At 49.1% G+C, this 14112-nt stretch overlaps 1 protein-coding gene across 2 annotated transcripts; it reads left to right on the top strand.

Moving 5' to 3' along the window:
* Window positions 1-267: 267 nt before the first annotated feature.
* On the top strand, window positions 268-13636 carry GGCX (gamma-glutamyl carboxylase). Of its 2 annotated transcripts, XM_061155252.1 has the most exons (15): window positions 268-399; window positions 739-909; window positions 2251-2409; window positions 2866-3031; window positions 5117-5195; window positions 6282-6388; window positions 7731-7894; window positions 8244-8509; window positions 8656-8787; window positions 9137-9288; window positions 9722-9891; window positions 10105-10235; window positions 10732-10879; window positions 11054-11249; window positions 11676-13636. In XM_061155252.1, the coding sequence occupies exons 1-15, from the start codon at window positions 357-359 to the stop codon at window positions 11866-11868; spliced, it is 2277 nt and encodes a 758-aa protein (XP_061011235.1). In that variant the 5' UTR covers window positions 268-356; the 3' UTR covers window positions 11869-13636. The 2 variants fall into 2 exon arrangements, with proteins under 2 accessions (XP_061011235.1, XP_061011236.1); XM_061155253.1 differs by lacking the exon at window positions 268-399 and having other exon boundaries at window positions 781-909; window positions 1087-2409.
* Window positions 13637-14112: the final 476 nt, after the last annotated feature.

Below are 14112 nucleotides of genomic sequence, written 5' to 3'. Positions count from 1 at the left end.
CCCAGAGTCTTCTTTAGGTTGATAGAGCGGAGAGGGCTCGGGAGGCCTCAGGGACGAGACTTGACAGAAAAAGAGACAGGTCCGCGTACACCTTCACTCCTCGGTCTCCAGAGAAGGCGTTCTGACCACGCCCCCTCGCGACCTCGTTGCCCCGCCCCCAGACTCCTCGCTCCGCCCTCTGCCGCCAAGCAGGGAGTCCGGCGCGGCCGACTAGGGCCCTTCACGACAGTCTCCGCGCTTTCCGGCCGGCCTCGCGCGTGCTGACGTGTCGGGGAGGCGGGGCTTAGGGGAGCAGCCCCTGGAGACGCCCCCGGGCTCGGAGGTTGTTCCTGTGGCACATCTACCTTCCCGAGGCCATGGCGGTCTCTGCTCGACCCGCGCGGGCCCCGCGGGGCTCAGGTAGGCTCAGAGCCCCGCCTTGTGGCTGATAGAGAGGGGAGCGGCTTTCAGAGGGGTTGGAGCGGGATGCCCTGCGGGACCTGGCTGGGGAAGGGAGCCTCGGGTGGGAAGGGTCTTATAGAGAGAGATTGCAGTCTTCGGTTTCGGGGTGGGTGATGACATTCAGGGCGCTTTGCCATTAGGGGGCTGCAGTCTGGGAAAGGTTCTGGGGCATTGGGGGATCCTGGAGGAGGGGCTGCAGAAGCCCTAGACGGAGATTTTTCTGATTTGAGGAGTCTGTTTTATAACATCTCCATTCCCACACGTGCACGTGCACCTTTCTCCATTTATTGGTTACAGACAAAGTAAAGAAAGACAAGGTTGCACAGACTTCAGGGCCCTGTCAGGGCAGCCGAATGGGGAAACTGTTGGGTTTTGAGTGGACAGATGTGTCCAGCTGGGAGAGGTTGGTGACCCTGCTGAATAGACCTACGGATCCTGCAAGCCTAGCAGTCTTCCGTTTTCTCTTCGGTAAGTCCAGTGTCTGGGAGGTGCCAGCGTGGTTGGGGATGAGAGAATGACAATGGTCCCTTGTCTGTTTCTTGGATACTTACTTGCTTAGTGGGCTAACCTTCCTTTTTCTAAGAGCTGAAGTGACTAATATCCTGGAAGAACTCTTTGTAACCCAGTTTTGTCTCCTCTGATTAGGACTTGGAGATCAGAAGTGCTTTGATCCGAGGCTACAGGAAATACAGAGACAGAGGAACAGGAACCCATTTTATTTGTGGAATGAAGTTTTCCAGTAACTATGCTAAGGACTAGAATGAAGTTTTCCAGTAACTATGCTAAGGACTAGACTTCAGAAAAATGGCTGGGGTGACAGAGCAGCCATTTAGGCTGTGACTTCCTAATCCAGACCTTTCTAACTCATAGGCCACAGCATGTAGGTTTGGAACGGGTTACAGACACGCCGAGATATTACTCTCCTTAACACAGTGGTTCTCAACTGGAGGCGATTTTGCTGTCCAGGGGACATTTGGCATTGTCTGAAGACATTTGTATTTGTCACAGCTAGGTGTGGGGGGAGGGGAAGAGGTGGTTACTGGCATCTACACAGAAATTAGGGATGCTACTGAATGACCTATGAACCACAGGGTAGACCTCCAGCAAATAATTAACCAGGCCAAACTGAATTGTCCTGGGTTTGAGAAATCCTGCATTAATTTGGAGCTGGCTGCCTGACCTGAGTAGCCCTTCTGTTTACCCCAGTGTGCTGGCCAGATACTGCTGTGCCAGAAAAGAAAAAGAGGCTGAGGGCGCATCACCCCAGAGCACTTTGTGTAGCCAGTAGGACAGACCTTTACAAACATGACTATTAAAACCTGAATAGCTTCGATAGCACTTTGTACGCATCTTTCATTTAATCTTCTCTGAGACCCTGCAAAATATATTATGAGCCCCTACTCACAAATGGGGAATTGGCTCAGGGAGGTACAGTGGCTGACATCCCACACCTGGCATAATGCCTAGCACAGAGTAGGCACTCAACCAATTCCCAGGTGGCGCGAGTGGTAAAGAACCTGCCTGTCAATGCAGGAGATGCGGGTTCAACCCCTGGGTCAGGAGATCCCCTGGAGGAAGAAATGGCAACCCACTCCAGTATTCTTGGCTGGAGAATCCCATGGACAGAGGAGCCTGGTGGGCTCCAGTCCATGGGATTAAAAAGAGTCAGACACGACTGAAGCGACTTAGCAAGCATGATTATTGTTGAATGAATTCTTTCTGGAGCTGGGTGTGCTCGACTGTATTCTAGTATGTTCCATGGTTACCTTTGCTGAGGCCTATCGGCACCCTCCCCCTCTGCCTTCTCAGGGCTGATGATGGTGCTGGACATTCCCCAGGAGCGGGGTCTCAGCTCCCTGGACCGAAGATACCTGGATGGCCTGGAGGTGTGTCGCTTCCCCTTGCTGGACGCCCTGCAGCCACTGCCACTTGACTGGATGTATCTGGTCTACACCGTCATGTTTCTGGGTGAGAGAAACTGCAGGAGAGATGGGTGTATTGACTGGACTACCTAAAACCCAGAAATCTGAAGTATGCTGGTGAATGACCAGGGTCTTGGGTTTCATTTTTATTTTTGGCTGTGCCACAGGGTTTGCAAGATCTTAGTTCCCTGACTGGGGATCGAACTTAGGCCCTTGGCAGTGAAAACACCAAGTCCTAACCGCTGGACTGCCAGGGAATTCTCTAGGTTTTCTTATTTCACTTCTTCTAGAACTTATAATTTCATCCTGCTGACCTGTGTGTCATCTGAGCTGTGACCCCTTAACTCTTTTTAAAATATTGAAATAACATTTAGTTGAAATTTATTTTTATCTGACTATAAAACATCTGATGATTTTCTTAACCCCACTCATAGCCTGTCCCAGGGGAGCTGGGCCTGTGGCGACCCTTTGACCTTTTAATCCTCTCCTCTACCAATCCCAGGGGCACTGGGCATGATGCTGGGCCTGTGCTACCGGATAAGCTGTGTGTTATTCCTGCTGCCATACTGGTATGTGTTTCTCCTGGACAAGACGTCGTGGAACAACCACTCCTATCTGTATGGCCTGTTGGCCTTTCAGCTGACATTTGTGGACGCACACCACTACTGGTATGAGTCTAGGGGGCACGAGGGAGGGGTTGGCTGCGTCAGGATGGTCCCCAGAGGTAGGGGCCCAGTAAGGTCCTAACACTTGTCCCAGCAAGCATATCTTCAACCATGCTTTGCAGAGTAAAGGTAACTTGGATGGACTCGGGAGGGGCAAGGGTCAGCAAGGTGGGAGCTCTGAGGGTGACCACAAGCAGAATGGCTCCATTCCCACCCCTTCACTCTTTCCCTATCTCCCCAGGTGCCTTGATCTGTCCACTTCCTGTAATCCTCTTAGAAGAAGAGAAGACTAAAGCCAGACATAGCTGTTTTCAAATACTTCGAGGGTGGTCATGTGGAAGAGGGAGCAGACTTTCTCTGTGAGGGACAGAATTAGAGCCAAGAGTAGACATTGCTGTGGGGCAGAAGCATGTCAGAAGGAGAGGGCCCACCAGGGCTGCTCAGCAGTGCTGTCCCTGGAGGAGGTAACCCTCCCCCACCTCTGGCTTATGTGACCATCTTTCAGGGGAGGTGAAAAAGGGATTTGGAGACAGGGTGGCAGAGCTGATGATCTTTAAGGAATCCTTCTATTACTAAGTGAAAAGCAAGTATGAACTGTCAGTAACATGGGCATGGGAAGAAAAACTCAAACACTGGATTCGTTAGTGATTTGTCAGTCATTAATTACATGTCAATTGTCAGTACATCTATGCAGATATCCCCTTTTTGTAAACCTTTACATTCATTCCGAGTGGCCAGCTCTCATCATAAAGAATTGAGAGGCAGTTGAGCTTTCCTGGTGGCTCAGATGGTAAAGAATCCGTCTGCAGTGCAGGAGACCCAGGTTTGATCCCTGGATCAGGAAGATCCCCTGGAAAAGGGAATGACTGGTATTCCTGCCTGGAGAATTCCATAGACAGAGAAGCCTAATGGGCTACAATCCATGGGATCACAAAGAGTTGGACATGACTGAGTGACTAACACTCTCTGACAGAATACCCCAGAAAGTCTCATTTTTGTGATTTTTGCACAATTTGAAAAAATACTGATCATTCACTGAAGACTTTCCACATGCCAAGCACTACTCTAAACACTTTTGCTTTTTCCATGTTATAACCCCATGAGGTCCATCATGCTATTCCTATTTTATAAATGAAGAAATTAAGGCTTAGAGAAACAAAGGATTTGCCTAAGGTCACCAAGCAGTTAAGAGGCATAAATGAGACTCCAGGTCTCCCTAATGGTAGACTCCAGTGCTCTTGAGCACCAGTATAATAACCTGCCCCTTTCCTGTCTTCTCTGCTCATTCTGTATCTTCTTGAAAACCTGCTTTGCTTCTGCCTCCCCAGAATACATCTAATCTTAGTAGCCTGGTTTTGTCAGTTCTCAGCCTAGGTAAGCTGTTAACAGATACTCTCTGGCCCTAGATCCTAGCATCCAGGTCTGTGAAATGTCAGTTTGTCTTGAAAATTGAAACTTTGCTTTAAATGCACTGTGTATATTTTCATACACCAGCTTTTCAAACATTCCCTGAAATTCCTTCTTTTTCAAGTTTAGTCATATTTTAGCACTGTAATCTTTTTCTTTTTGTGTATCAGTGATTCTTTATGCCCTTCTCCCATGCAGTGGATGAGGTGGTAGGAGGAGCAGGGGGAAGTACACCTTCCCTCATGCAGGTAACAGGAGGTCAGTGTATACTAGTCTTATTGCCAGCTGCCCTGTGGCCATGGGGTGGGGAATGGAGGGTCTACAGCCCCTTTCTTCTGGGGCTAGCATTGTAGTTTTTTTCCCGGTTTGTTTTATGAGGAGAGACTAATTTGCTAACTAACAGATGTTAAACACTGAATTTTTTGTTGTTGTTGTTATAACTCACTAGTAGTTACAACTAGTAGTTTCTGTTATGACTTGAAATAATCGTTACAGGGTGCTCAAATAATTCGAAAGGGCCTCAGAATAGCCCAGAGAACTGAGAAAATGTGGGAGACCTCCTAGAGTAGAGACATCATTACAGAGGTATCCTGGAATAGAGAGATGATGACATTTAAAAAGCAAGGGAGAAATGGGACTGGACTAAGAACCCATCCTCCACCCTTCTCCCTCTCATTGCAGGTCTGTGGATGGCCTGCTGAGTGCCCGGAAGCGGAATGCCCACGTGCCCCTTTGGAACTATGCTGTGTTGCGTGGCCAGGTACCAGATTTCAGGAGAGAGGGGGTGTTCTTCACAGCCAGTGGCAGCATGGCTGCCCACTGCCAGACTTCACTCTGCTTGGCCTCCCTGAATCTTCTCCTCCTCCCCCCTTCCTTTTTGAAACTCAACTATTTAAACAATTTTTTACCTATTTATTTTCTTTTTGGCTATGCTGGGTATTCATTGCTGCATACGAGTCTCTCTAGTTGTGGAGAGCAGGGGCTACTCTTCAGTGCTGTGCCCCAGTTTCTCAGAGTGGTGGCGTCTCTGATTGCAGAGCATGGGCTCTGGGCAAGAGAGCTTTGTGGGCTCTAAAGCGTGGGCTCTAAAGCGTGGGCTCATTAGTTGTGTGGTGCGTGGACTTACTTGCCCCTCAGCAGGTAGGATCTTCTACATCAGGCATTGAAGCCCTGTCCCTCGCATTGGTAGGTAGACGCTCATCTACTGGACCACCAGGGACATCCCTCTTTTTCCCTTTTTGCTGGAAAGCTGGACTGGCTTCTCCCTGCTTTCTAATCTAATCTACTTCCTAATCTCTGGGGTCTCTCACCTTGTCATACAAAGAAAGAATAGAGCTTTATTCTCACTAGATTAGAATCTTCATGTGGAAAGAGTAACCTCTGTGCTTCATGACTTTCCTTTTTCCTTCATGACTTTTCCTTCAAAAGTGAAAGTAAAGTGAAAGTGTTAGTTGCTCAGTCCTGTCCGACTCTTTGCGACCGCATGGTCTGTGGTCTGCCCGGCTCCTCTGTCCATGGAATTCTCCAGGCAGGAATACTGGAGTGGGTTGCTATTCCTTTCTCTAGGGGATCTTCCCAATTCAGAGATGGAACCCAGGTTTCCTGCACTGTAGTCAGATTCTTTACCATCTGAGCCACCAGGGAAGCCCAACTTTTCCGTCCTGACTTTGCCTAATACTGTGCCTGACATCTGTAGGATGTTAGGTGAGTGAACGTCTGAGATGAATGAATAGAGTGGATCTCGTCTCTCAGGCCCTGGACTGAGGTCAGAACTGATTTGTGACTGTCTGCGGAGGATAAGGTTCTGACTTCATTTGAATATTCGTTTTGCATATCGTGTTTGCAGATCTTCATCGTGTACTTCATTGCGGGCATAAAGAAGCTGGACGCAGACTGGGTGGAAGGCTACTCTATGGAATACCTGTCTCGGCACTGGCTCTTCAGCCCTTTCAAGTGAGCAGCAGGGCAGAGGCCTAGAGTGGCCAGGTGCAGGGTTGGGGGGCTCACCTCCTTCAGGTCTCAGGTCATAGCTGCTGCTCCCACTTTGCCTAAATTTGCTTCATGCTTCACTCTGTCCGCTCATCTCCCTCTTCAGCAGAAGGCAGAGTTGATGATGTCAAAAGATCTAGGCTTAGCTGCCCCTGGGAGACTTACAGCATGGGCCGGAGCGAAGGGAAGAGAAATAAAGGAAAGGGAAGTGCCAGCGCTAGGTGACTTGGAGAGTGAGTCAGTGCCCCAGCAGTCGCTGTGGTGGGCCCTCTGTCCTTGGGTGGCTGCCCCAGCCTCTTGCCCAGATTCCTCAACTGGCGTGCCAAGAAGATGGACAGTCAGCTCCCCTTCCCCAACAAAACCATTGTTAATAACTCTTCCCAAAGCAGAGCTGCTTCTCTCTGACTTCTCTCTTCCTCCCATCTCTTCTTCCATTTGCCTTCCTTTTTTTACTCTTACTTTTGGCTGCGCGGGTCCTTGTTGCTATAGACTTTCTCTAGTTGTGGCAAGTAGGGGCTGCTCTCTCACTGTGGTGTGTGGGCTCCTCATTACTGTGACTGCTCTAGTTGCAGAGCATGGGCTCCAGGTGTGTGGGCTCACAGCACAGGTGTGTGGGCTCACCGTCGCAGCGAGTGGGTTAGTTCCTCCATGACTGTGGAATCTTCCCAGACCAGGGATCGAACGCATGTCCCCTGCATTGGCAGGCAGATTCTTAACCACCGGACCACCAGGGAACCCCCTTCTTGTCTTACTTTGTACTCTTCCTTCTGCCCTGACACCTCCCAGTTCCGGAAGTTTGACATCATTATATCAGCCAAGCGTTCCCCTTTTAAAGTATACCTCCAGAAGGTATACCTCTAGGAAGAGCCTGCCCTGCATAACACACACACTGCTCATTCAAATTTTGCTCTGGGAGCTCTGCCCTTGCTTATTACTTAGGGCATGTTGAAAGAAATTGGACACCTGAAGTATGTGAGATTCCCTGGTGGCTCAGATGGTAAAGAACCAGCCTGCAACACTGGAGACCCGGATTCAATACCTGGGTTGGAAAATTCCATGGACAGAGTAGCCTGGTGGGCTATAATCCCTAGGGTCTTAAAGAGTTGGACACGACTGAGCGACTAACACTCTTAAATTATGTGGGAATGAAAAGGGCTTGGAAAACCCTCCCAGAGGATGTCTTTCTGTGGAGTTCTCTACCCACCTGACAGGGTGGATCATGCAGCATGGAGAAGGTAGCAGAGGTGCCTCAACTGTGAGTATTCCATGCATGCTAGTGCCTGAGCTTTGACCCTGCTGTCTGCAGACTTGTGTTGTCCGAGGAGATGACGAGTCTACTGGTGGTGCACTGGTGCGGATTGCTGCTCGACCTCTCAGCCGGTTTCCTGCTCTTCTTTGATGCCTCAAGACCCATCGGCTTTGTCTTCGTGTCCTACTTCCACTGCATGAATTCCCAGCTTTTCAGCATTGGTCAGCTCCTATAATCTGGTGGGAAACAGGAAGCCACAGGTGTGCAGGGGAGGGACGAATCAGTGGCCCGTGTGGCAGGGGGAGATGGTGACAGGAACAGGAGCTAAGCTGAGCCTGACGTAATCTCTGAGAGATGGAAACAGATGAGAAGGCGGCCAAGGGCTTTTGGGCTCAGCTAGTATGTTTTGTAATAAGTTTCTGTGGGAAGTAATAGGCTCCAGTTGAGGACTTCTTTCATCATAAGTGGAATACCTGGGAGAGGCTGCCTAGGGGAAGGGGGGTGTGGAGGGGATGAGCCACGTTTTCCAGCCAAACTCCTGAAGTGCTGGTTTCCTCCCCGCTGTTCTAGGCATGTTCCCCTATGTCATGCTGGCCAGCAGCCCTCTCTTCTGCTCTCCTGAGTGGCCTCGGAAGCTGGTAGCTCACTGCCCGAAAAAGCTGCAAGAGCTGCTGCCCCTCAAGACCGCCCCACAGCCCAGCACTTCCTGCATGTATAAGAGGAGCCGAGCCAAAGGCAGTCAGAAGCCAGGGCTGCGCCACCAGCTGAGCACTGCCTTCACCCTGCTCTACCTCCTGGAGCAGCTCTTCTTGCCCTATTCCCACTTCCTCACCCAGGTGTGTGCGGGCTGGGGGTCCACTTGGATAGTGGCAGAGGGGACAGTGCTCAGGAGAGAAGCGGGCAGATATAGGGGCCTCTCTGGGCAGAGGACAGCGTTAGCGTGAGGCGCATGGAGCTGACTCCCACCGCCCTGCTTCCTCAGGGGTACAACAACTGGACCAACGGGCTGTACGGCTACTCCTGGGACATGATGGTGCATTCCCGCTCCCACCAGCACGTGAAGATCACCTACCGTGATGGCCGCACTGGCGAGCTGGGCTACCTCAACCCTGGGGTGAGATGCCACTAACTTCCTGGCCTTCAGAGGCCCCCTTGAGCTTTGGGCTCTGGTCTCTGTGGGTCCACTTTGCCCTTTCTCTGGAGCCAGGTGGAACCTTCTTTTGTGGGGGTTGAAATGGGCAGTGTCATTCACATCCCTCAATTGAGATGAGACTTAGGAAAGGTGAGTACCACTAGCCCAGCAATGAGAAAAATTCTTCCACGAAGTTTTTTGCTTCTCATTTTTTTTTTCTTCCCTGTCAAAACTGGCAGCAGGCAGGGATCTTTTTGTGCCTTCGGCACTGCATGACCTGTCTCGGAGCTCAATAACAACGAGGTGGGACTAATGTGGGGGTTTGGGGCAGGTATTCACACAGAGCCGGCGTTGGAAGGACCATGCAGACATGCTGAAGCAATATGCCACTTGCCTGAGCCGCCTGCTGCCCAAGTACAATGTCACTGAGCCCCAGATCTACTTTGATATTTGGGTCTCCATCAATGACCGCTTCCAGCAGAGGTGGGCAAGGGGAGCAGAGAAGGGGGAAAACATGAAGTCCAGTTTTTTTTGGCCAAGATGACTAGCCTGTGCTCCTCAGTGTTGTCTTGCTTGCAAGGCTGTCCTCTGGTGCATGTCCCTGTTGACCTGGTTGTGGGCATAGCTGATTGCATCCAGCAGAGGGCACCGTCATCCCGAAGAAAAGGGAACTCATTCTCTTAGAAGCTGTTAACTCTCCTCAGGCGGCCACTAACCCCCATTCTTCCCAGTGCTCCAGAATCTCTTTCCCCTCTTCTGTCTCTCTGTCCCCAGCTGGCAGTAACATGCTGACGTAGGCTGTTTCTTCTTTCTGGAAAACCCTGTTTGTCCTATCTGGGAACAGTGATGAACAGAACTGGAAATTCCAGTATTTTGGTGGCTATGACCTCCATAGAACATGATTTCCTTCCCCAAGGATTTTTGACCCTCGTGTGGACATCGTGCAGGCTGCCTGGTCCCCCTTCCGGCGTACACCTTGGCTGCAGCCACTGCTGATGGACCTGTCTCCCTGGAGAACTAAACTACAGGAGATCAAGAGCAGCCTGGACAACCACACCGAAGTGGTCTTCATTGCAGATTTCCCTGGTATGGAAGAAAGCACAAAGGCCTTGCTGTCTCCCTCCTGGCCTCCTAGGCCAGGGACACAGTGTGTGATGGCGCTGGGAGGGTCTGCTCCTGGTGGGAGGCTGGTTTTTGAAACCCGAGGTGGAGGTGGTGGTGAAGGTGTGATTTCTCTGTTCTGACTGGGAGTGAGTTCACGCCACCTTGGGGTGGGATGGGAACTCTTGCCCCTGGCAGGGCTGCACCTGGAGAACTTCGTGAGTGAAGACCTGGGCAACACTAGCATCCAGCTGCTGCAGGGGGAGGTGACCGTGGAGCTGGTGGCAGAACAGAGGAACCAGACTCTTCAGGAGGGAGAAAAAATGCAGGTGTTTGGCTTGAATTAACAATGATAGAAAACTTTCGATGAGTGCACTTGATTTAGTATAAACACAAAATGCTTTAATGTAACAGTATCGCAGTAGGAGGCTTCCCTGGTGGCTCAGTTGGTAAGGAATCCACCTGCCAATTGCAGGAGATACAGGTTCAACCCTAGGGTCAGGAAGATCCCCTGGCGAAGGAAGTGGCAATCCACTCCAGCATTCTTGCCTGGAAAATCCCATGGACAGAGGAGCCTGATGGGCTATAGTCCATGGGGTCAGGAAAGAGTTGGACACAACTTAGCAACTAAATAGCAACAATGCAGTGGGGCTGAAAAGCAAGGGCCCTGGGGGCTATAAATAGCCTCATTCAGGATTCTAGAGGTCAGTTCCTTTGGATTCCAAAATACAAGAAAAAAAGATGGAGGTGGGGAAGTGGAGGGAAGCCATAGACTGGCTAGGGAAAGGCTAGAGGATGAGAGATCCATTTCTGCCCCCTTGTCAGTTGCCTGCTGGTGAGTACCATAAGGTGTACACAGTGTCGTCCAGTCCTTCCTGCTATATGTACATCTACGTCAACACTACAGAGGTTGCACTGGAGCAAGACCTGGCGTATCTGCAAGAATTGAAGGAGAAGGTGGAGAATGGAAGTGGTGAGTATCTGAAGATTTGGGCTAAGAGAGCCCACTTTACAGGAAGTCGGGGTCATGATCAAAGATCTGCCCACTTAAAGAATGAACTTGAAGCATCTAGCTGGGGAAAGAGGAGTTCTAGAAGAGAGAATGCTCTTTTCTCAGTGATTCCTCTTTTTGCCCTCTTCCGGACAGAAACAGGGCCTCTGCCTCCAGAGCTGCAACCTCTGCTCGAAGGGGAAGTCAAAGGCGGCCCTGAGCCAACACCACTGGTCCAGACCTTCCTTAGACGCCAGCAAAGGCTCCAGGAGATTGAACGCCGGCGAAATGCCCCTTTCCACGAGCGACTTGTCCGCTTCTTGCTGCGAAAGCTCTATATCTTTCGCCGCAGGTAAGCTTTACTCAATAGTACATGTCTTTGTCATCAGATGTTTGCAGGCTGGGTCACTGTTCTCTGATGAGAGTAACAGTAGGGACTCTTTCCCAGGAGAGGACAATCCAGTGCTAAACTTCTCCCTTTTTCCTCTCTCCTTGCTCCTCTTCCTGATTGATTGGGAGAGTAAATGGTGTGTCTGATGGGCGCTGTCTTGTTCTGACTCAGCTTATTTCCTGTGGGTTATTCCTACCTGACCCTGGAATCCTCAGTCAGACTGTGTAAAGAGTGGGGTGCCCTTCCAGCTGGGATGGGAGGTGTCTAGGGGGAGATTCTTATCTGTGGGTGAGAGGCCAGATGACCAGGTGTCCTCTGAGGGCTTTGGCAGGATTGCCTGTGTTGAAATAGGAGTTTGAACAGCTGGCTTTTTCCCATCTTTTTCAGCTTTCTCATGACTTGTATCTCACTTCGAAATCTGGCATTAGGCCGCCCTTCCCTGGAGCAGCTGGCCCAAGAGGTGACTTATGCCAACTTGCGACCCTTTGAGCCAGTGGGAGAGCCGAGTCCTGTAAACACAGATTCTTCAAATTCTAACCCTCCTGAGCCGGATTCTGACCCTGTCCACTCAGAGTTCTGAGGGAGGCCAGATGTGGAGTACAGATGTGGCAGCAGCCAGTCACAGGACCGTTACCTAGGCAGTGGACATGTGAAAAAACTACTTCAGATTTTTTGTTTTTCCTCCATATCCACGGCTGTAATAAATTCAGAGAGGATAGATTAGAGGGACAAGGAGATAAAGCAAGGATAAGATTTATCAATTCCAAGGTTGAGGGGCTTGGGCAGTGGGGTTAAAAAACAATGTGAAAATGTCTTTCAAGGGGTAAGAATAAGGTTTAAAGTGACTTGCTCCTTGCCAAAAGAGAGTTAAGTGTTCCATGAAAATAATAGCTGCTGTTCTTAAGTGCTTGCCATATACAGGCACTGTGAAGCCCTGTGCCAGCATTATTATACTTATTCCTTAAGAGCCATAAGCCCTATTTTGTGGTTGGGGAAACTGAGGCTGAGGGGTAGTATAATTCTCTCAAAGACGTATACCTAATAAGGGATAGACTGACTGATGGTCCAAACCTCAAGTCTTAAGGTCCTGCACCCTGCCTCTTAAAATTTTCAGAATCACTGACAGTAATTTTGAAATAACATAGCTTAAAACTTGTCTGGTTATAAAGTGTGATTAGGATGGTGATCAGGTTTTAGATGCAGGGTAATTTTCTCTTCACTGCAATTTTGATTCTTTTTTTGTTCCTATTGTTTATACAGCCAGTTTTTTACTAGGGGTTATGAGCATAGAATAGCAGAAAGTTAAACTGATAACAGAATTTAGATGATTAATAGTGGTATATATCTAAAAAATAAGCTGAGTATTTAGCATTATTCTAGCTTTCAATGAGCAGGAGGTGATGTAAAGTGAGATTTAACCAAATGTAATGAAATCAGGGGATGTTTACAGTTATGATATATAAGGTTTGGATGTGATTCAGGAAGATCCTCAATTCTGTGAAAATTCAAAGGCCTGGCACTGGGCTAGGAAGTGAGAATGCATAATTAGCAACAGAAACAAACAAAAACAAAACAGGCCCTGTTTGGGAACCCTATTGGGCACCCTGTGTGGAGGCAGAGACCAGCGGCAGCAGGCTGGCAATCCCAGTTACTTTGAAAAAGATCGCATTTGTTTCCAGTCTTCTTTTCCCATGCTCCACTCCATCCAATCGCAGGGTTCTTTCCTAGGTGGCTGCCTTTTCACCATACACACTTGGGATGATTATGTCCACTCCATGGTTTCCAGGGATGCCGCTGCTTAATTTCTTTCCTGTGCTCTAGAGCTGTTTATCTAGCTCCACCTGGCTATCCCAGAGTTTTTAACTGTCATAAACAAGATGTGTTCATCCACAACTCAGACTTGCTTCTTTATTACCGAATGGCAGCTGTTTTTTTGATTCTTCCATTTTCCTTCCATTTCTTAAGATTTCAAGGCCCATCAGTTCTACCTCTTACTTTTTGGATCTGTTGAATTCATCTCTCCTACCTCTGTCCTTTCAGCCTTTATACTGGAATCCAGTGAGATCAGAGCAGGGCTGCCAGGGAGTTGTGCAGATTGGGCCTAAGTGCACTCAACTGATCCAAGTGGAGCCTGGCAGTAAGTTCCTGTGATTCACACAAGGCATTTTGTGGGTTAGAGATGGCTGTGGCACAGGGCACTTTGCTAAGAACCATGCATGGGAACATTGGTTTTCAGTTCTGCAGATCCCCTCAGTGACACGATACACCTTGGCACTGTGTCATTCCCCATAGCTGCTGCCCCACCCTCCTTTTTACTTGGTGAAAATAATAAAAGTAGTTCTTCATTTTGGAAGGGAACTCTTACAGAAGTATTTTTCTTGATACAGGCAAGGATGTTACTTTCCCCCAACTGTTAGTGTACCACTTGTCTCATTTTCCAAGTGACAATGTTGTGGGTACCCAATACTGTTAAGAACAACTGTTCACTGGAGAAAATCTGGGTTCTCCAGGTTTCAGTATTGAGACCCTGGGTCTGAATACTGAAATGTTTAGCCAGAAGGCTTTGCTTCCTACCATAGGCCAGCATTTAGGTCTTTTGTCCCTGACCAGTGTCATCCCCCTTAAAACTGTAGAAAAGTATGATTTTCAACTTAAACATGTTTCACATTCCCTTTCATTGGCACTTTATGTTTTTGATTCTCAAGCTGTAACAGGCATCATCCTAGTAAATGCTGAACCAAACTTTAAGGCCATTATTTCTCTGGTCCTGCTTTACCAACCTACAGGTGCTTTATCCTCACCATCATTATTTGACCAACATGGT

The sequence above is a fragment of the Dama dama genome, chromosome 11 (assembly GCF_033118175.1).
Source record: "Dama dama isolate Ldn47 chromosome 11, ASM3311817v1, whole genome shotgun sequence".
NCBI lineage: Eukaryota > Metazoa > Chordata > Mammalia > Artiodactyla > Cervidae > Dama > Dama dama.
The sequence above is the reverse complement of the archived record's forward strand: the minus strand, read 5'-3'. Positions and strand labels throughout refer to the sequence as shown.

What these genes read in the sequence shown, in the direction of transcription:
- GGCX (XM_061155252.1), top strand. Translation starts at nt 357, where the DNA reads ATGGCGGTCTCTGCTCGACCCGCGCGGGCCCCGCGGGGCTCAG. An exon ending in GTGGACGCACACCACTACTG is followed by an intron (nt 3,032 to 5,116) that starts GTATGAGTCTAG and finishes CTCTCATTGCAG; the next exon opens with GTCTGTGGATGGCCTGCTGA. An exon ending in TGGCTCTTCAGCCCTTTCAA is followed by an intron (nt 6,389 to 7,730) that starts GTGAGCAGCAGG and finishes TGCTGTCTGCAG; the next exon opens with ACTTGTGTTGTCCGAGGAGA.